This window comes from Triturus cristatus, chromosome 7 (genome assembly GCF_964204655.1).
Source record: "Triturus cristatus chromosome 7, aTriCri1.1, whole genome shotgun sequence".
NCBI classification, from domain to species: Eukaryota; Metazoa; Chordata; class Amphibia; order Caudata; family Salamandridae; genus Triturus; species Triturus cristatus.
In genome coordinates, this window is record NC_140590.1 from 1041704493 (window position 1) to 1041727434 (window position 22942).

Below are 22942 nucleotides of genomic sequence, written 5' to 3' on the forward strand. Positions count from 1 at the left end.
TTCAGGTCCTCACGGACAACACCACCCCCATGTGGTAGTACAACAAGCAGGCTGAAGTGCTTGTGCCAAGACTGAGGTCGTGCATCTCTGGAAACTTCTGAACTGTCAGGACGTTTCTCTGACCATGCACCACTTAGAAGGATCTTTAAATACTAGGTTGGATTAACCAAGCTGGTGATGCCAAATGGATCATGAATGGCAGTTACACCAGGATGTGGCATAGTGCTTCTTTCAACAGTGAGGAGAGCTATGGCTCGATCTCTTAGCCACCACTGAGATTGTCCAATGTCTTCACTGTTGTATTCTGGAGTACCACAGAAGGATCTCTCTCAGAGACACGTTCTGCCTACAGTAGAGCCTTTTGTGTGCCTTCCCTCCTTTACCTCTCTTGCCCTGAGTTCTGAGGAAGATCGGAAATTACTGGGCCTAAGTCATTCTATTGGCTCCGGATTGTGCCAAGAGAGTGTGGACCCAGAACATCTGGGCATGAACATCTATATTATGATTAAACTGCTGCTTTGGGATCATCGTCTGTTGCATAAGCAGGGCAGAATCTTGCACCCGTGCCTGACAAACCTACACATTCATGCATGGAGTTTGAGTATCTGCAGTTGACAACATTCGATCTTCCTCCCAAAGTAGTAGATGTCATCCTTACCACTAGGTGTCCTTCAACAAAGTCTGTTTATGCCAGACTCTGGGACAAGTTTGTGGATTAGTGTGACATCTGTAATACGGACTCATCACAGGCCCAATTGTCAGATGTATTGTTTGTTTCTTCTTTGGCCCAGCAAGGACTTGCAGTGGACACTCTTATTTGTTGACCCTTTCTGCCTTTTTGCATTCACCGGGCCAGCTGTCCTTGTTCAAATAATTTGGTGTGTTACAATTTCTTGAAGGCATCATTCATGTTTACTTCTAAGCTCTGCTCTTTGAGATAGAGAGGGCGTGAGGTTTCCTGGGATCCTTTATATGTTAACGATATATTCGGCAGTTTGCACGAGCTCAGTAGAAATCTTGACCTAATGCTGGCTCCTCATTACTAGAACGTTAAAGATTTATAAGGACTTGTTATATCGAAGTTCTTAATCTGTGGACATCGTGTCATATAGGACGGTATCCATTTCAACAAACTCTATATGGAATGATCATCATGGACTTATCGCATATGAACTGACCACCTAATTGTAGACACATTATCGTATATCTCTTACAGGAAGTCATTACTTAAATGCCATTATCCTTATGCTGCAATAGGATATCTTTTAACCAGATAACACAGTATTGGTGGTGTGCCCTGAACTACGGAGAAGCCATATTCATTCTGGTCTCTATTATCAACCTTGAGTTCGAGAGCAAATAATAGAGAAAGTTGAGACGGGTCCACCTGACGAAGGCTTTTATGCCGAAACGCGCATCGTGTTTTCTTTTCATCGACCGCCAGCCTTTGAAATGTTTAATAACTCCATCTCTAGGTTTTTAATGGAATAATAATTCTTTTGTGTACTGTTTTGTTGTGTTTGTGAAAAACAATTTGTGCTTTTTGGAATTTATGTATAAAAAGATTGATAAAAAAATATAAAAAGAAATATATATTTGATATATGTGATGAAATTATAAAAAGATTATGAACCATTATTAAAAAAACAATTGATTATAATAAAGAAACATATTTTTGTATCGAACAGCAAGTGCTTGGAAATTTCACTGTTTTCACATAGATCAAGGCATGACACATTTCACTGTAAATGTAATATATATCTTGTGGTTAGCTTGTCTTCTTACCCCATCAATCCTTGGCAGAGGGCTTCTGATTCCAAAAATAGTGAAATTTTGTATTCACAATAATCATGTAGGAGAATTGACTAAAAAGAGGTTATTGCAAAGAGTATTACAATGGTGGATGTCCTGTAGAAAGATGTTGTTTTTTTAGGTTTCTTAAAACAGAGTGCAATGAGTGTTATCCACATCATGTTTAATTTCCTGGTCATGTTAGACTTCGCGACTTTAGGAGGCTTGGATCAAGAAGTTCTATGCAGTTGTTCATTGGTTTTGGCCTTTGCAAATGTTCAACATAGCAGGTCCTGCAACTTTCTGTTCCTGCTTTTGGTGCTCCGTCGTGGGGGTACTACAAGATCCACGTTCCTTTGCGGCAGGAGCAGTCAGCTGGACAATCACTTGCAGCTAATTGGCACACCAAGAGGCGCTTTAAAACCTGACGTGGGCTCACGCGGCGCGGGTCCCGCAACTATCTGTTCCTGCTTTTGGTGCTCCGTGGTGGGGGTACCACAAGATCCACGTTCCTTTGCGGCAGGAGCCGTCAGCTGGACAATCACTTGCAGCTAATTGGCGGGCCCGGAGGCACTTTAAAACCTGAAGTGGGCTCCCGCAGCACGGGACGCGCGCGGGCCAAGGTCGGGCCCGTCCTTGCCCGTCATCGCCCGGAGGAGGCCGGGCTGGGCCACCCCCCTAAAATCATATGTACAGAGCTCCGGGTCATCTTCCATTAAGGTACTGGTGTCACATTACCTTTGCAACTTCTAGTGACACTGGACCTTAATATTGGACTATTAATTAGTTCTTGAACGGACTTTGGCCACTGCTGCTTCAGGTAGTTAGCATTGTCTGTAACATTCCTAAGCCATTTGTGATACCACATTGTGATCTTAATGTGGTTCTTATTTTTCTTACGTGTATCCCTTTTGAGCTGATGCAAAGTTGCCCTCTATGCCTCCTGACTATAAAGACAGTCTTTATCACTGCAATAACTTCAACTCATTGTGTGAGGGAGCTTCTTATTTCTTTAGTCTAACCATCCCACACCACCTTCTTTCACAGCAAACTGGTGTTGAGAACTAGAGCAGCCATTCGACAGAAGGTTGTAACTCCCTTTCATGTCAGACTGTTCATCTCACTTCTGATGTTATTTGCTCCACCTCATCACTCAAATGAGGAGAAGAAACTCCATCATTTGTATCCCAAAAGGATGCTGAGATTTACATATATCTCACCAATTGCCATTGTGTAGAAAATCAGCTCTTTGTGGGGTTTTCTGGGGTGAAGAAAGGCAAGACAGTGCAGAAAAGGACTTTGTCCAGGTGGATAGTACTATGCATCAAGCTGTACTCTGCTATACTCTGGCCAAGAAGCAGATCCCAGAAAGAATGAGAGCCCATACTACTGCTATCACAGCGTTAGCTGGTGGAGTGTTTGCCCTGGGTATTAGTCCAGCTGCAATGTGGGCTTCAGTGTACACATTCATAAAACACTACTGCCTTGACAACCAGGTCCAGTGGGAAGGACATTTTGGCTGTTTGGTCCTGCAGGACCTTTTCTTCTGAGCCATCCTACAGACCCACCACCTGAAGAGTTACTGCTTTCAAAACAATTCTAAAGGTAAGGTATCTGTGGTTAGAAATATCCATATGAAGGACAAGTAACTTATCTTTGGTAATGCTCTTTCTGGTGGATACTCTGTCTAACCCCAGACTCCTCACTGTCCTCTCCCATCCCTGTCCTGTGGAATGGCTATCTGTTAAAAAAGTCGAAATTAGATATCTGCAAACTAACACAGTTAATTGGGTTTTGGGTTGCACAGCAGAGGGCATGGATAGTATCAAGAAAGAAACTGACATCAGCCCCCTTTGGAGGCAGTTAAGTGTGGCTCCAGACGTCCCTTCTGGGGTGGAATGGAGTCGACCCCGAGTCATACGACAACACCCACTTAAGCAGAAGAGCTATGCTGAGAAATCCTCTGGATCCATTCTGGCACCTGGGAATATTCTAAAGGTGAGGAATCTGCAGTTAGATGGAGTATCCAACAGAAAGAGCGCTACCGAAGGTGAGTAACTTTTTCTCCAGGCTGGAACTTTGAGAAGGCACTGAAATGGTCATCCCTTTCTCTCTGATAATCAGTGTTTAAATTCTGCCAGTGGTTTTAGCTGGGGCCCACTTGTGCTCATTTTTGGTGACCACCACTTATTTTCCCTGAAAAGGCTATGATCTAGTTCAAGAAAGAAAAAAAACAAAAAGTGGAACAGAGGGATATACAGAAAGACAGACAAAGAGATAAAAGCCAGGGTTAGAAAGAACCTAAAGGGTGAGATAAAGAGGATGGTAGTGTCTGTCAGTGAATTAAAGAGGCAAAAGGTGGCATCAAGACTACACATTCTTGGCATTCAACTGGCCGTGGATTCTGAACAACACCTTGGACCCCAGTACTTATTCTTTTACAAATTAAGCACTGTTGATGCACACAAGAGAGGGGTTGGGTTTCGAACAATGCTGCAAGGGAGGGAGAGGAGGCAGGGGGTAATTGGGGGGGGGGAGGGTCACATTGTTTTGGCTTGTGTGTCCGAGAGGAACCTGGGCTGAGCCATAGCCAGAAATTTGATTCAAGTGAGACTCGATCCGTTAGTGGCATGGCTGCCTCTGTTTTGTACATGTTTCCAGGGCATTGATACAGCCTTCCCAGATGTTTGTGTTTTGGTCAAGTTCTAACCTTTTTATGAATGGTGTATTTTTTCACAAAGTGCAAAAGATGCACTCTATTACTCTCTTGATCAATTATACTAAATTGCAGGGGGTGACAGAAATGTCATTATTCTCCTCTATAGGTTGAGCTAAGGGTATGCCTCTCTGCTATATTCTGCAGGGAATAGAACAAAGAAAGGGGTGAGGAGTTAGTGCCTGGAAAACTGATCAGTATTATGTGTGAGTCTGCTTCTTCTTTCAATGTTGCAGGATGTAGGTTCTGCCCGCCATCCGGACATCTCTTCACCACCAATCTCTGGATTGGCGTGTCACATTTAATATCGGGGTATTTCATGAATACTCCCATTATAGTGTACTCGGGTAGGGAAAGAAAGGGTCTTTATGTGGGGGAAGAGAAACTTGAAAAAGGGAGCGGGAATTTTCTGAAGCGTAAGGTTTTTACAATAATGTAGAAACCTTACAATGTAACCTCTAGGGTGAAGAAGGGAGGCGCGAGTAAAGAAGAGTACCAAGAAGCGAGTGATAAAGATTACTACTAGGTAATCTGGGAAATAGGAAATGCTTTGACTGCTGTTTTTATATCATGTTTCAGGAGCCCCTTCATGTGCTGTATTTCAGTATCTGGAAGGAGAGTTTCAGCGCCCCTAAGGGAGAAAAAAGGGAATTGCACATACTAAAGGTCAGACCCTGAAGCATTCAACAGGAAATGCTTTAAAAACAAGCATTGGCATAGCCAATAGCTCTCGCCTTTGGGACCTTATAAGTGTTTAGCCATGCAACAGTTGCATAACTAAATACTTTTAAGGTCCCAAAAGCGAGACCTATTGGCTATGCCAAGCGGCCGTGCGGCCGAGAAAGTGATCGCGATCAAACATCAAAGCGGCCGTGCGGCCACAAAAGTGAAAGTAATCGTGGTAAAGCACGGCGCGCGCGCGCCCGCGCACATGCACTGTAGCTCTAGGCTGGCCTGGTAGCACTTTTTGGAGCCTTCTCAATAAGTCTTGCCAGACCAGCGCATGCGCTGGGTCAGGCGAGACCTAAAAAAAAAAATGGCAGAATCCAGATGTATCACAACCTTCAGGCCCAGGGTCTTAGTTTTCTTACAATAAAGGGACAATGCATCTCGCATGTCTAAGTGCACTTCAGAGAAACCTAATCTAAATGGAGTTCCCTTTTATGAAATGAATGTATTGCATTTTTCTGACGTGGCTTTCTGTTTTCTTTTTTTAGCGTTCCAGGCTGTGCGGATAACTCCTTAAAAAGGCAAATGCTTCCAAACCTGCTAGAAGAGAACCGTGTTTACACCTGTAAAAAACTCTGTAGCCAGGACTACTGCCTCCCGCCACGCAATTGAAAGCCATTCCGCCGGATTTGCTACTTGACGCTTCCTGTCTAAGGCTACACAATATGCTGCAGTTTATTAAAATCGCATATGTCGATTTAAAGGGACAAAGAGAATGCTGCCAAACTATGTGCTTTCATTGAAGAAGATAAAGGTTTGAACAAAACACAGCATAACAGAAGGTCAAGGAACACACCTTGGATATGGAACCAAAGTTACCAAGGAACCATCCAGTGTATCCCTGCTGTGCAGGGGGGTGATTTTAATGTAACTCCATCAAACAGCGGGATGGAATATAAACATATTAAACACACACAGGGAAAAATGGGAGAAGTACTCAAAAAAACATCAGAAGATGTTTACAATAAATGATTACATTGTCAGTGTCTGGCTTGCTTACTCCAGGGGGATCTCTTTGCATAAGAACTCAGGAACAGCAAAGTTGCAAATCTTGGAATCCAAACAACGGAAACACACCAATGGCGAATTTGTTGATCTGATTTCAGAGTTCCAGGAACGGGCAGGGGGAATTTGAAGGAAGACACGGAATCCAATTGGATAAGGATTCCTGTCGTGTGGCATCTCGTAAAAATTGCCCATTGTCTTACGTTTAGTTTGTTAAGAGCAGAATTTATCAGTGCGACAGACAAAGCCGTCCGAATACATTTCCAAAATGGCAGTGTGTCCTTCCAGCATGTTCCTCGATGGAGCCTTTGAAAGGTGCTCGTCTTTAAGCATTTTGTTCCCTCTTGTAGAAATATAACTCACGTTTGGGCTGTACCTTTGCAACATATGGTAAAGAGATAGCTCTAACTTGGCAATAGTTAAGGGTATCATAAGACATTAATGTGAAGGATAGAGCGATGGCAGCATTCTCACTCATGGTAGCATGTCTAAATGCGTAGGAGCGGATGGTCTAGGAATACCTGTGTGTTCATAATGACAAAAACAAAAGTATACACAATCTTGTCATTGTGTAGTTTTCCAAATTCAGTGGGATGTATATGAGCTTTATATGTCTATTTACACATGACTTTTTCAGCCAATAGGCTTGGAACACATTTTATCTACCTCGGCTGAGACAACTTTGCCAGGGTTACAAACTTTCAACTTTTGAAACTTGAGGTTACACAGATCCAACAAATGGTGCCTTAATACTTTGTGAGTGAGTGGGACATGAAAGAAAAACTAGACAAGCTGAGGGATACATCAAAAGACAAGACGCAATAAGTCATAGGGCTCTAGTCATGAGTCCTGGTGAAGAAGCTGCTACTCCTCTTCTGTGTGGTAGATATTTTGCATCATCACATTTACTCTTGTGACTGAAGGACACCCTTAATAGTTGGAGATATGTAAGTCTGTTTTGAGTGACGGAGGGATTTCTGTGTGACAAACTAAAGAGTGATCCCTCTATGTGCATGTCAACATGGTGAACAGGTGAAGAATGGGCATGGGAGAAGGGAAGAGAGGAATATGAGGGACTATCATTGGGGGAGAGGTAGGCAGTTGGGCTTTTTGAGCGGCTTCACTTAGAATCGATGCTTTTGCATGGATTTATGGTTCGGAAGTGATGTAGAACCATGCAGAATGAAGGCCAAATATCTGACGAACTCTAGTCATGCATTGAGGTTAGTAAAGATCAATGAAATGTATGGGCAGTCTTTAGCGGACAATTTTGCAAAGTAAGGGTAATGTGTGGTTCGGGTGTTGATTACATAAATATTTTTGTAGAAGGCATGGAGGTCCTTAGCTGTGGTTGCTCTGTGTGTCAGGCACACAGCGCAGCTGCTGGTAGAGGACTAGTGAGATGCTGGTCGCCATACCTCTGGTTTTATGGCTTCCATCAATATTTCATGTAAACTACATTCATCATTGTTTAATGAGCACTTCCAGATATTGTTTGCTGTAGGGGACTCTCACCCTCATGCTTATCTTGAAGATGACCACAATAGCACAGCCATTATCTATGTGCGTGTATATATACTCTTGGTGCCACAATGATCAAATCTAGATTTCAACACAACACTCATTTACTGCACCATTAAAATACAGCCCTGAGTACCGGTACCACATAGTTTGACATTGATGATGGGTTTTTGAAATTATTTTTTTTGACTGTTCAACTACAAGAGGACGAGTTTGCCTTTCCCATTTAATTTCTGACATGCTGGACAGGAATCAAAATGGTGCCTTCATGGCAGGGGTTGGACGCTGCTGTGAAGGATTTCATTTCTGGGACTAAAAAACAGATATGTGGTTCTTATGCATTCTGTCATAAGAAGAGTTTGCACAAGTGGACCAGCGCCAACTTAGGACACTAGAAAACTAGTGGTGGAGGATTGATAGGGTAAGTTAGGGTACTTAAGTGGGAGTATCATGAGACACTAAGGATCGTAAGCTTACTTGCTGTTGCTCGGGATGGAGCCAAACTGGGACTTTGAAATAACTAGTGACCACTTTTTTAGGTACGGTCATCCATCCTAGTTTATTTGCATATTGCATGGTGTCACAGACCACATCTGCTTGTCAACATACATGTTTCTCATGGGTAGAGTTAGGAATCAAGGAAGACCCTTTGGAATGCTACAAGAACTATTGGTGATTAAATGATAGTTTCTCAAACTGGTGGGTCAGATCCCAGTGCGATTGACTGATATCCATTATTCTTGCCCCTCAGCGAAGCATGATAAATCATTTACAAGTCATCATAAATTTATTAGTGTCAAAAATAGAGAATAGAAGGTTTCACAGTACTCTTCATTTTCGGTGACAAAACTGGTATGGGGTCATGCCAAGGAAATGGTTAAGATTCACTAATAGAGAGAATACAAACTTCAAGAATCAGTGGTGAGCCACAGACAGACAACAGCAGTTGGCAACGGGAAATGGCTGCACTGTTTTTGTATTTCTGGTCGGTGCGTGTTGAAGGCCAACAAGGTATAAGGAGAGGCAGTATAATGCTTTACTGGCCACATGACAGTAGATGATTTTGTTTCTGTGAACTCTTTCCTGAAATAAGTTCTCATGTTCCTCCTGTGCTATTTTTTAGGCCAGTGAAGTCATCCTTTTCTAAAACCTTTTTTACAAGAACCTGCTGTTAGCTGGAGTGGATAGCTCCACCTCCATTTGCATGGTCCACATCCCATGTTAAAGGGTTAGAAACGCACATGTTTTGCTCAGGCAACATCATTTCTGCTCAATCATCCTCAAGCAATAAGGATTCCAAAGTTAGGAATGTAAGTCTCTTTGTCTGATAATTCAATTGGAATGGGGACCCTTGGACAATCTGTTTCCAGAGTAGAACGCTTACCATATCTACCTGCGTTCAGTTTACTTTTGCTAACCATTGTACAATGATAAATGATTCGATTTGTTTCAATTTATGAGAAACAAGACTACAAATCCCAGAGTGCATTAGGTTGTTGAATAAAATCCCACAGCTGGAAGCTAGGACACCTGGGGCTGCAGTACAGGCAAGGTGCATTTTCATTGTTTGCCCGGGGTGCAACTTTTAAAAGGTGCACCGGGGCAAACAATGAAAATACACCCTATTATGATGAATGTGCTGCCCCCAGGGAAGTCATGAACTTGTGCTGCCCTAGGGGCAGTGCATTCAGTGAAAAAACAAAGTGGCTGCTTTACAGCTGCTCTGTGTTTTTACAGTGCAGGCGGCACCCGCCTGCACTTTTAAAGGGGATTAGAGATCCCCTTGCAGACAGTGACTGCCCCCGCCTGCAAAGGGATGCCTGGGGGAGGTCCGTAGGACCCTTTTAGCCCCGCCAGAGGGCTTCCCTCAGCGGGGGCACTCACAGTGATGCACTGTGAGTGCACCCCTGAGAGCTTCTTTGCCTCTTCACCTGCATCTGTAATACGACGCGGGCACAGCGGCTAAGGGATTTGACACGTCCCATGCAAATGAGAGAACGCCCCCTGAAGATAGTGCTGGCGCTTTATGTGCGCCAGTGCTATCGGTATTACAGAAGGGGCTGCTGAAGCGTCTGCAGCCTATTCTGCAATACCAAAGTGCCCCGGGCGTGCAAAGCGGGCGCAAACGCCATTGCGCCCCCGGGGCACTTTGTGTAATATGACCCCTGGCGCACTACTCACAATTTCCAAATTATCTGTCGACAGTCTAAGATGCGCAGTGTTGGTATCTCAGCCTTGCAACAGCCATCACTGCACTCAGTTCCCTTACTAAAAACATAGATTTTCCTACTCTGGGAAGTCTGGGCGGTTTGCGCAAGTGCCCTCTTTGGCATGCCATGAAAAGTAAGAACCCAGTTTGAGAACAATGCTTAATTATGCACAGATGGGTGATAGGAGTACCTGTCAAAGGAGTCAACAGAGATTTGTGACATTCTTTTTATCATCCCATGCAGGTGTCAAAAGGTGTGATCCCTGTCTGCCTCGCTCTTTTCCTTGAGCCACGCCTGCTTCCGGTCAGTGCAACTGAAGGACTTTGTGGGTAGCACATGTGCACACATCTTTATTAAATTATGGCTTTGCAAATGTACAGGTTAAGGCTAGGTCCCCACATGTATGAGGTGCCATCTGAGCAAACCAAACACAAGTATCTTGAGTAGTTACCGTTCATGCGTTTTGCAGATTTTCTTTTGAGTCACATGGGCACAATGCACATGGAAGTCAAAATATAATTTTTATTGTCCTATAATGTCCAAGATGAGATGACTTCCTCTGTATATCCCATTGTTAAGGGCTTTTGTTTAAATTAGTTTGTAATCTGTTGTGTACCCTACAAGCAGCTGACGCTCTCAGATAACGCCATTGTTTTGAGCTTTACTCCAGACAGGAAAAGGTGGACCCTCCACTTAGGTATTTGGGCAGGCCTGGCTTGCATTTTAATTGGATTCATAGAAATGTGCCGCAAATTAGGGGGCAATGACTATTTTGTTGAGTTCCTGTTTGCAGTATGTGCTTGATTAGTTTCCCTTCAGTTTTTTCACGAGCCAGTTTATTTTGTTATCACGGTGTATTTTCAAGAATTATTTTCAATGGTTTTGCGACATAATTTAGACAGATTGAACGAAACAAATATTTCGGTCAAATGTCACTAATTTATCCACCGCAATTTCGGTGAGTAACAACAGAAAGGTACATTGTGAAATGTTATTTTAATTTTATAAGTGTTTAAATTCCCATTCCAAAAAAAACGTTAACAGCTTGAACCATGTATTATTTGACAACAAAGGTACCCAAGCACACGCAGAAATAAAGTTTACAACAATTAATGCGTTAATTAGAACATGTAACACAATAAGTGAATCTCCGTTTCTTTCTTCCATTTAATATTCAAGTTCTCATAGTAAGTTTGCAGTCTTCACAGTGGTTCCCAAGCCAACACGTGTTTCGTCGCCTCTAGTATTATTGTACATGCGACTTGTTCACGGCTGAACACTGTATAGTTAACAGTCATTTATGTATGACGAAAATTCCAGGTCATACAGTCAATCGACGGGGGGGGCTCAATCCTTGTTAGGAAGACGTATTCCATCAGTAGCTGTGCTCAATATTTGTGTGAGGTTCCCATCTCCGAGTAGAGGAGAGTGTGTCCGTTGTCTGCAACTGCCCCCAACCGCGTCTGGCTCCAATTCACACAAATATTGAGCACAGCTACTGATGGAATACGTCTTCCTAACAAGGATTGGGCCCCCCCCGTCGATTGACTGTATGACCTGGAATTTTCGACTTATTGTGTTACATGTTCTAATTAACGCATTAATTGTTGTAAACTTTATTTCTGCGTGTGCTTGGGTACCTTTGTTGTTGACTTTTGTGGCTCTGATCACAATCCTTTTGGGAGGCTAGTGGTTCTCCCCTACCCTTGAGCACCGCCACTGATTCAGGACGTCACCAATATCAGGTGTACTCGCTACAAGCGCCTAGTCTCTATTGAAAATACCACTGCCTAGTCTGAAACCATGTATTATTTGATGCGTAGTAAATTACAAAAGTTGTAAATATTTAAAATAGATAGAATTCGGGAGTGGTTCGATGTATCTAAGAATATCGACTACAGATTATATTTTTTAAATATATATTTTTTTCTTTTTGACATTTGACCTCTATTTTGTGCGGATGGGTGTGTGACAAGACACATCTTACTGCACTGGCTTTACTGTGAAGGCTCATTGCTCACACCTGGCCCAGGGGTGTGTGTGGTTTTATGGCACAGCTGACAATGGTATGTTGTCTGTGTGTGTGGGCGAGCTGTCTAGCATGGCTGCTTCATCTGACACAGAAAAATAGATCGAATGTACTTGCCAATTACAGACGTCCGCAAATTGAAAATTAGTAGTGAAAGCTCACATTTTGTATATACCAGGGTGAATGATTTTTATTAAGTTATTATGTCTTCTGCAATTCACAAGATGGACGGGAATTTGCGGCACCTCCAGGTTTCTGTGGAGGAGAAATGGGCCACCAGTTTTGGGAGGCCCGCGTGCATGACCCGGAAAGAATGCAAAATGCTCGCTATGAATGATTGTTCTTTGAACTTGAAAAGCATGAGCAAAGTGCATTTTCTTTTCTTGAGACTACTTTTCAGACAATTTCAAGCCGCCATTTTGCAAAGATAAATAGTAAAATACAACCGTGTTGCAAATGGGTCCACATACAAATGGTAAATCTTTCAAGCATTATAGTGACATGCATTTCTAATTTAAAAAGCAGCTTCTGTCAACGAGTCAGGGATAGGAAGATGTTTTTTTTGTCAGAAGAACACAGTGTCATTTCAATTGACCTGTGATTGGCTGCCAGAAATCTTGCTCTGAGAATTATTGATACTACAGGGTTTAGTATTTCCCTGGGGCGCATCTATTGCAGCACTCTGAGGCTTTTTTACAAGCCCATGGTGCCGCCAGTGTGTCACTGTTTCTGATGCAGTGTGCCTACCCATATTTCCAAGCCCACTATAGTCACCCTGCATGACTTTTCATGTCCTTTTAAATATGGGCACCTTTCATGCATTACCCTGCGTGAAAGGGGCGTTCCATGGGTGTTGCTTTGGGTGTTCTCACGCAAAACCCATGGAACCTGACACATTCCCAGATTTGCAAAGTGTGGTAAACCTGGGAATGTGTCAGAATCCTACGCCTCTCCAGGTTTAGCAGTGGCGCAAAGAGGAAAAATACTTTTATATCTCCTCATTTTTTGGTCTTTCTATGTGTGCTGTATTCTGCAGCACACATAGAAGGAGCAAAACACATTCCTGCCCTTTTATTTTGATACAGCGCAGCGCAGCAGGAATGCTTGCTGCGCTGCCGTGCATCAAATTATAGTAAATGAGGCCCTCTGAGTTTCCCTTCTCAGAATGGGGACTAACGTGATTCATTAATTCTAAATTGGAAAATCGCCTGTTTTCCAGCATTCAGTGTTTGAAAACACAGACTCTTGCATTGCTTCCAAACGCACATTACATTAGGTTTTAACTGTAGATGGCACGCCCAAAAATAATACTGATTCGGTCACAATCTCCCATTTTCACACAAAGGAATTGTTTTGAGGGCCATGATGCTGGTGGAGAACTAAGCCTTGACGTCAGCAGGGTCTGGCTCCACATTTTTAGTTTTTGAACATGAATTCATCACAAATCTTATGTAAAACATAATATATTTGCCTATCAGGCTCTACGTTAATTGCTTATGTTTTATTAGAGTTTCCTATTTGCACATGTGTGCTGTTACCAAATCTGAAAGGGTCAGATTGAAATCCAACTGTTTTTTTTATGATTGGTCTCAGGTTTTAAGGCATTGCTTTTGTGACAAATTTAGGGGCATATGATCAAGAGAGGCGATAAAATTTTCTCCGCTTTAGCGGCAGAAAACTGCAGCTAAAACAACGATAATGGGCTTGATAATATGCTCTATGGAATTCCAATTGAAGCCCATGTTAGATGTGAAGGACATCTAACCTGAGCTTCAATTGGAATTCCATAGAGCATATTATCAAGCCCATTATCGCCATTTTAGCGGCAGTTTTCTGCCGGTAAAGCGGCGATAATTTTATCGCCTGTCTTGATAATATGCCCCTTAGAAACTAATGCCACAGAGAGACGAGAAAATAACGCAACTCATTCCAAATTCTTAATTTTATTTGCACAATTGAAATTCCTACAGGGCCATTTGTATGACACAGCAATAGTAGGTCACTGCTTAAGGTGCCCTCACAGGGAGGTCGCCAGATTGCCACTTGAGGTATGAAATATGACTCAATGACATAGGAAGCAAGCGGGAAACTATTTCTGCACCCATAGCATCAAAATACTGTGATCCAAACACCTCCTTAACCTCATGAAATTAGTATTTATAAATTTTGAAGCAAGTCTGCCTGGTTTATTTAAGGCATCTAACATGGCCAGAATTATCACTGGAGTTGCCTGTTTCTTTTTCTCTCAGGTTGTCTTTTTTTCACTTTGAAACAGGCACTGGTAGCGTGTGGCCTGGTTTGACGTTTTTGATCCACCCCCCCCAGAAAATCTTGGAAATTCCTGCTAATTGCCAAGCCTTTTCCCAACTTGTGGTCCATGTAGGTGGTAGCAGCAAGAAACTATTTTACTTAGAAGTGCCTTATGTTTTTACCCAGAGACAAATCATTTAGGAATTTCATGGTAGCCATTTTGAAAAAAGTAAAACCCAAGGTGGCAGAATTGGCCCAAAAAACTAGAGATCCAGCTACTGTTAGGAAAGACAACCTTACCATTTGTATTGAAAAAAGAAAGAAGAGCCAACGATTATAATGTATTTTAAATAGTATGACTCTAAATAAATCTAAGACGATGGTACAATCTAGAGGCTATCTAGAGGCAATCTAGAGGCTGTAGGTTTCACTTGACAACTACAACAGGCACAGACAGACATCTCTCAAAGAGGTTTAACAATGACAGAAGTTTCCCTCGCATGGGCTATACCAGTGAGATTTGGTTGACTTGTTTCAACAGTATTGAAATAATTTGCTATTTAAAAAGAACACGAACAGTTTGTGGTGCTGAGCAGAAGGCAAACCTGCTTTCTGATTCACATTAACTACCTTTTTCGTCTCACTATAAAAGCTTTAGAAACTGTTATGTATTTTTGCCTTACACCGATAGCATTAAAAGCAAACACCGGTGAGCGTTGAGAGGTTGATCTCCACAACTCTATCAGCTTCTCTCTACGTAATGTTGTAAGTGGAGGGCAGCAAACCCATCAGCACCCAAATATTAGTTAAAGAGTGAGCTTTCAATATGTTTCATTCCTTTATCTTGGCAGGACACTTGTTTCCTTTTGATGGACCTAAAGTTGGCAAACTGATGCATTCTGGGAATTGCAGCCTTCGTTTGCTTCCTTTACCACGGCTCGCGACTAACGCACCTGTTAACTATAATTTGCAATGGAAATACCAAAAACTGCAAGCATGATGGCTGCTTATCTGTAAGTTAAGTTTTCTAAAGTAGTACCTACTAGAGAGAGCCATGTACAGCTTACGGGGTAGTGCTGTTCCCTGATCTCCAGGTTCTAGAAGACTTCGAATAGTGAAATCTACTCTAAACTAACAAAAATAGCTTAAGGTTTTGCTCAGCCCTCCAAACTGTCTTTTTGGTAATCTGTTTTGCTTCAGGAATCAAATGTAAGTGTGGGTGTTACGTAACAAATGTTTGCTTGCACGTCTGTTGCTGCATGCCTCCCTTCTGGAGTGAAAACTCTGTGCAAAAGAACTAGCGCAGAACATTGTGTATGAATAATATGGTTACCAGATTGCGCCTTGTCACGAGGGACACCATTATTTTCAGCCACTGTTAGGCTAATTGCCGCCATTGATGTTAACTAGGACTACACTTCGCAGAATGTAACGGGTTATCAAATGAAAGCAATGGTTTAATGCATAGCAGCTAGTATGCAAGAGAGCCATTTTTGATCTCTAATTAAAAGTCATATAGAAAATGTCACTTCTACTGTTTCTACTGTTTCCAACATTGTGGAGGGATTGTCCCAATTTTCCCCTTGCCTGGTCTCTGCTCACCTCAACTTTGTGCAACTGCTGATAGGAAGAAGCATGAGCATGTGATTGAAAGGCAATGAGGTAGGTTGTTCTTTGCTTGAAAAATACACTTTTCAATACAAAAAACAGAAAAGACGGATGTTACTCAGTGATAATGTGCATACAAGTGCCTGTTGGCTTGATCTTTAGAGTATGCCCTTCCTCTCCTTAGAAGACAACAAGGGCCATATGTACAAACACATTTTCCCATAGACACAGAATGAGTAAAACCCTTTGATACACCTCGTTCCGGATGGTGTGTATGAAGTTTCATGGAAGAGATGTGGTCTGGTGGTCCAGTTGTCAGCATTAGAGCTTGGTGGCCTGCTCGGTTTTTCACATTCAACCAATCATGTTCTTTAGTTTTTATATTTATTGTATTGCTAGCGTTAAGTAAAAGATACACGGAAAACATGCAATTTCCAAAATATTAAATACACATTATTAAAAGTTACAAACAGATAACCAGGCACCTTATATTATTCAGTATTGTTATAAATAAAAGGAAATGTAAATTTCATAAAGGGGCACCCTCTTTCTCCTCCTGGACAAATTATCTCACCCACCTGTGTATCCATTTATTTATCAGTGAATGATTAGTTGCTCCTCGTGAGCGATCGAACATCTAAAATTTGAAATTTACAATGGGATCATTAGGTTTCTACAGGAAAAATCTAACAAAATGTCAAAGCCATCTGTGGAGGGTCCAGGGCTGACTAACCTCCTATTCGTTGAACAAACCCAGTTGATGAATGGTTTGCTCCTGATATGCTCAATCAGAGCAAACGTTCTCAGAAGTCCCAATCTCCTGCTGCTGTGTTATGAGCACGTCCCCTGCCCCCACTCTCAAAAAGGCATTAAATCTGCAAACATGGCTCTACTCTTTAGTATGGATGCATATGTATGAGTTTTTTCAAATTCTCAAAAGTTTCCATGGTTACTCATAGAGACCTGAGGCAGTCAGAGATTTCCAGGAGTATTCAATGAAAACTTTTCTAACTTCTAATTACAGTTGTGCAGAGGCAGTTTCACTGGTGGTGTTATATGTAGTCTCACAGTTATGCATGCAAACATGCATAGCATTACTGCAGTTGCCCTTTCAATTTTTTTTTCCAACTTGACCATGAAAAATACTTTGCCATTAAAAAAACCTCTTTTTAATCAATTTTGAAGGTTTCACTTCCCACCTAGCGAATTTGGAGGTGTTCTCAAACTTTCCGGCGCATTAACCCCACTCCCCACAGCTTCTCTCCGAAAGGCCTACTCATCATCCTCGACAGAAAAGTTACCCATGCATAATATCAGACTACACTGTGTTAATCTCTCTAGGAGTGCCCATTACCATGTTGTGAATTACAAACATGAAATCAAGCCAAATATGATTGTAAATTGAACTTTTTTAAATTACCTTACCAGCATGTGGCATTTTCGGCTGCATTCTCCTGTAGGACTGTTGGGAGATATCTTGGCATTTTGATGTGCCAGAAAGCCCATTAGGGCAAGAGTGGAGTGGAGATGGCTCTTTCAAACCCTACCAGCCTTCCAAAGGATTTTGGAAAAGCTTATTTTCCTCTGCACCACTTTGCCACTCCTCCTTCTAGAGTTCATTGATAATAGGAACATTTTTAACTTAAGTACCTCAGAGATATATGATAGGACGATCTCTAACCTTTGACCTACAACTTACCCACTTCTTTCTACAGCAGAAACAACAAACCACTGAGCCACCTTTTTCAATTACCTTTGCACATTTGGGCTGCTCATTTCTTTTGTGATGCCCTCTCTGCAAGGTTAATAAAAACTCCCGAGAGTACTAAAGAAGGTGAAAAATAGGAATGGGATTTTTTTTCGACTAAAAGCGAAACTGGCAGGTTTTACCTTAGTAAATTTGAGACTACAGATAATATATTAGCTAGAAAAATGCATCAGTTCAAAATGGACATGAAAGAGTCAGTTTGTGACAACAACAATCTATTTGTTATACAAAATAATCAATGTGTTACAAAAACAAATTCAGCCAGGGCACCAAGTATTACATTCTTTAAAAAAACATAAAGCTAGATAGAGTTTTGCAAATAATTCACAATTCGTTTAGCAAAAAACAAGAATAAAAAATGAACACAAGGACCTTGTATAAAAAACTAACAAATAAATTAGGCCGAGGTGGTAGAGGGGAAAAAATGTAACATTTACCGTGTTTAAATTCGAAATCTACAACAGTGGGATTCTGAGTCATTATGTGGCATCCTGGCGAATGTTTGCGTGTTTGCATGTTCAAGTCCTCATAATGTCCCTCATTTGGTTTTTTGACTGTTGAGAGAGAGAGGTCGTGGTAACAGGTGGACTGGATGGTGAAAACCCAGTCCATTTGCATCAAGAGTCTTTGTAGCCTTGGCTTCTGGTTAATGAATTCGTTTGTATCCAATGGCGGTGCAGTATACACACACCCTTACAAACTGTGCCTAATAATCTCTTTCTTACTGCGCAACACAGTATCCACCAACCACTAACCCGTGACGACAAATAATATCTGTACATAATCTGTATATTGGTATATTCAATTGTAAAAACTTTAGCAATGTAATGATTTACAGTTGTATTCCTAATAATGAGAAAAATGCCATTCTAGGTATTGTTTTTAATGTACACCTATTTATTTTTTGTATATATCTTATGTATCAAGCTGTACATATAAAAAATGTATATACATTGTACATTTTCTTGTTATTTTTGTCTGCTACTAAAACGGTCCTGGTTGTGTTGTTATTCCTCATTTCTGTGGTTCACAATCGTAGGCTATTGCCCAGTCCTGACTGAATGGTTACATGTCTGGAAAAAGAAACTATCTGGCACATGCATCAACAAAAACTTTTGCGATTCCTTAATAGCGATTTTTAAGGAATCGCAATTAAGGAATTGCAAAAGCCTATGCATGTAGGAATCGCTATAAAAATAGCGATTCCTTAAAATTCCTTAATTGCTAGTCGCAAATAGCGAGTAGCAATTAAGGAATGCCGTCCCATTCATTCCTATGGGCCTCCAGGCCCATAGGAATGAATTGGAGATTGCATGAGCAAATTGCGAGTACCAGTAGGTACTCGCAAATTGCTCATGCAATTTCAAGGGTGCAAGGGTTTCAAAATGACACCCTATTGCACCCCTGAAATGGATCTGTGCACATATGTTGCACACACACATGCTCTAAGGGCATGTGTGTGCGCAACATGAAACTTTGAAAAATGCACAAAAGTGCATTTTTCAAAGTTTTTGCAAATTACCATGAAGTTCAACTTCATGGTAATTTGCTCCCCCTATTAGCGAAATTGCTAATTTTTTTAACTTTAATGCATTGCATTTAAGGAATCTCAATTTGGGATTCCTTAAATGCAATCGCAATTTAAGGAATCGCTATTTACAGATTCCTTAAATTCCGATTTTTGCATTTGGGATGATGCATCCCAAATGCAAAAATACCGGTCGCAAAGGGGCAGATTCTGCTAATCTGCCCGTTTGCGACCAGTTTTCTCGTTGATGCATCTGGCCCTTAGTTCCTCCATTGATAACCAGCCCAAAGCAAAGCCAATTGTTCTTTCAGTGGCACCACAAAGCTGTTTTCTTCTTTTTGCTGTTATATGCATTGTGAACCATCTGGAACACAATAGCCAGGCCAATTTATAGTATAAGCACACCTAGAGCAAAGCATTGTGACAGGGTTGAGTGAATCTGGTGGCATTAGAAATATTGCATAAGGCATATTATGCCATTGCGTACATTTTGTGAGACATTCTGTGGTTTCAAAATCTAGCTAATTCACTTTTTAGCAAACATACATTGCTACAAAACAGAACCACATGCTTTAGAACATACCGGTTCTAATTTTCAGGTAGGATATACTTTTAGCCTTAACACAAAAATACGTGTTTGCTCCTGACACTGAGACACAGGAAAAGCATTTTTAATATTCTCCTACCTTCACCTCTCTGTATAAACGAGTTTATATAAAAACACATACAGTGATGAACACACTTACAAGTGCAAAGTCTTCCAATTGAAAGCATATGTCTTTTACAGTGACTATAGAATATGCATTTCAAAGCTACAGGCTTATCCTGTGGCCAATCAGGAGTTTCAGAAGGCACACTTTTCCTCATTTTTGTGAAAAAAGCACATTGGCACATTTGCGTCAGTTAAAAAAAATATTAGGGTTCTTTTTTGTATCAACATGAATGAAGATTTCACACTCAAAAATATGAAATATCTCGGGCTCTTCACCATTGTTTTGAAAGACTTACTTTGGAGGATGAATGAACTTCACAAGCGAAACAAACTTTTAAATTATCAAGAAAATTTTCAATTAAAAACAGCATAATTTGCCATTAGTTCACTATTTGTTTTTAGGCCACGACACACACTGTGAGGCCAACCCCACACTGCATATGGCCTTTGGCAATGCATGATGCGGGGTCGGCCACAGGGCCGTTTGTTTTAAAGGGGAGGGGGGCTGCGTGGCCCCCATTCCCTGAACCTATTATGGCCCTGGGGATCCCATCCCCAGAGCCATACATATTTTAACGGGGTAGGGGGCGTGTGTCCCACTCCCCGAGCCTCATTAGGGCCCGGGGACCCCAACCCCTAGGCCATGGTTTTATTAAGGGGGGTGCGGTTGGCCCCATTCCCTGATCCTTTTTAAGCCCTGGATGCCCCATCACCGGGGCCTTTTTTTAAATTAATTAAACGAATTTCGTTGTGTGCGCTGCATCGCATTTGGCGATGCAGTGCGCGCAACAAAATTCGTTTTATTTATTTAACTGTTTACTTACCTCTAATCAGCCATAATCCGTAGTTTACTACCCCCCACCCTGCCCCTCCCCCGCCCCACGTCAGCGCCCAGCAGCACTCCCACCACGGGCCGCTACTAGCTGCTTCCTGTGGGCTGGAGCAATATTTTGATTTGTTTTCCCTGCCCGCGTGAGTGCAGGCAGGGAAATAGATCAAAGTCCACTCCAAGCGGACTGGAGCATTTTTAAAGACTTGTCTCTGGTGCGGGAAGGAAAACTGCTATGTCCCAGGTGTGGGCTCCCCAGAACATAGCATGTGAGCTGGCCCCTGGAGAATGGGGTGCCTAGGGCCATTAATGGCTCAGGGAGGGTGGTTTAAAGTAATCTGCCCTGGGGTGGGCTCCCCAGGGTCTTTAATGGTTCAGGGAGATGGGTTCCACGACCCACTCCCCATTTTAAGTAATATTAGTTCGGATGTGGGCCCCCATGGCTGTTAGGGTTGGTGAGGGGGGCCACATTGCCCCACTCCCCATTTTGTAAAGTTTTGGCAATATATACTAAATACTGACAGGGTCAAACCTTGCTTCTGTATCCAGCCCACTCTCCGTCGTGGTGAACCATATATCACGCTTAAGTACCAGTCAAGTGCAACCAAATGACCACTTTTTGGTGCTATTTTTGTTTAAAACTTTAAAAAATCATGTCTCCTCTTCCTCCTATTGGATTTAGCTGTATTGTTACCATTTTGTGTATTACCTTATTGTGAGAAGTTGGCCTGGTATATGCTGTTCACTAATTAAAGTGACCACCTTGTACCATGCCAAGCAACCCTTATGGTGTGGTTGTAAGTCAACCTTTTCGGACTGGCTGCCCTAGTGGTAGCGTAGGCTAAGCAGTCTTTGAGGCTAAACTCGTTAAAGCGTGTTAAGCAAGCTGTTTTACCATATGTAACCCCCCTTTATACCAATGAAAGGACACCACACAGATATATATTCAAAATATATATGTATTTATTACTCAAAGTATCCCCTAGACTCTTTATGAGCACAGGAGCACAAATCGTCAAACAAGAAAGTATTACAATATACAGAAGTTGCACTTTATATGGATAGGCCCTGGTGGCCAATCAAACCATATACTAAAATAGTGGTATAAGTACCACAAATAGGAAAGAGAAAAGGCCTAGGGCCTCTAGAATTGCTGGGCCTACAAGGAGCTAACTTCAGTTAGTGACCAGGAGGTCCACGGGTCGCGTGTGCAGTGGGGAAAGTTACACGCGGGCTCCCATAGGTTTTCAATGGGTGCGTAAAAGTTCAAAAGGTACTGCTAGAAGGGTCTTCTGGATGGACTACGAACTTAAGACTTAAAACACAGACACTAGAGATGTTTCTCTACACTTGGGCATTGGAGTGCCAGCTTTACCTCACCCACAGGGAGCGGTTGCATAGGTCTCGAAGTGCGTCGGGTTTCGTCTATGGATTCAATGGAGCCTGATGACAAAGATGCTGCAGGCGGTCGGTCCAGAAGAGATGCGGTGGATCCAAGGGTGGATCGGAGTTGTAGAAGACCTGAAAGCAGAGGGGACAGTGTTCACAGTCACTAGCCAGTGACCGGCGTGGCACCAGGTAGGTGCCAGGCGATGTCGGGTGCAAACAGGTGATGAGGTGTAGCTTGTCTCCGCAGCCACGTGGTCCCTGAAGGTTGACGACGTCCAGGAGTCGATTCACGAGCTGTCCCACGCAGGTTCTCGCTGTCGGCGGTGTCGGCGACTCGAAGGAAGCAAACAAGCCTTGGCAAAAGCAGAAGTCGTGAAGAATGAAGAAAGCTGATTACTCTGACCAGCAAGGTCAGAGGGGCTGCTCCTTTGGAGGGAAGCAGGGGCCAGTCTGGAGCAACCAGACCAGCGTCATAGTTTTCAAGGTTCGTCGCCAAAATGGCCACTAGCCAACGGGCCAGGGACCGGGCAGGCGCGTCGAGATGCAAAGTGCAGAGGGGCCCCACGCAGATCGTGGAGATGCTGGAGGGCTCACCTTTGGTGCAGATGCTGCTCGGATGTTGGGCTTCTCAGGACCCAAAGCACAACTTGGAGGGAGCCTCTGTTGTTGCGCTTGCAGCTTGTCGTCGGTCTTTCAAGATGGCTGGCTCCACGTGTCTCGGTGCCTCCATGGGTTCCTTCTTTGCAGGGAATGTGGATCGGGCTGTGAGAGGTCTGGAGGTCCAGGTCTTGTCGGGCTCTGGGCTCGGGCTCCAGCGGGAGGCTGCGGCAAAGCAGACGTCGAGTAGCTGGTTGGTG

General features: G+C 42.6%; 1 protein-coding gene across 2 annotated transcripts in view; it reads left to right on the top strand.

Moving 5' to 3' along the window:
- JAKMIP2 (janus kinase and microtubule interacting protein 2) overlaps nt 1-11055 on the top strand; it is a 354418-nt gene extending 343363 nt beyond the window's left edge. For both annotated transcript variants that reach the window (XM_085618096.1, XM_085618097.1), the window contains one exon: nt 5725-11055. Coding sequence is in view for 1 of the 2 variants with exons in the window: in XM_085618097.1 (XP_085474223.1) it covers nt 5725-5745 (21 nt within the window). In the remaining variant the exon portion in view is untranslated. The remainder of the gene's footprint in view (nt 1-5724) is intronic.
- The last annotated feature ends 11887 nt before the right edge of the window (nt 11056-22942 follow it).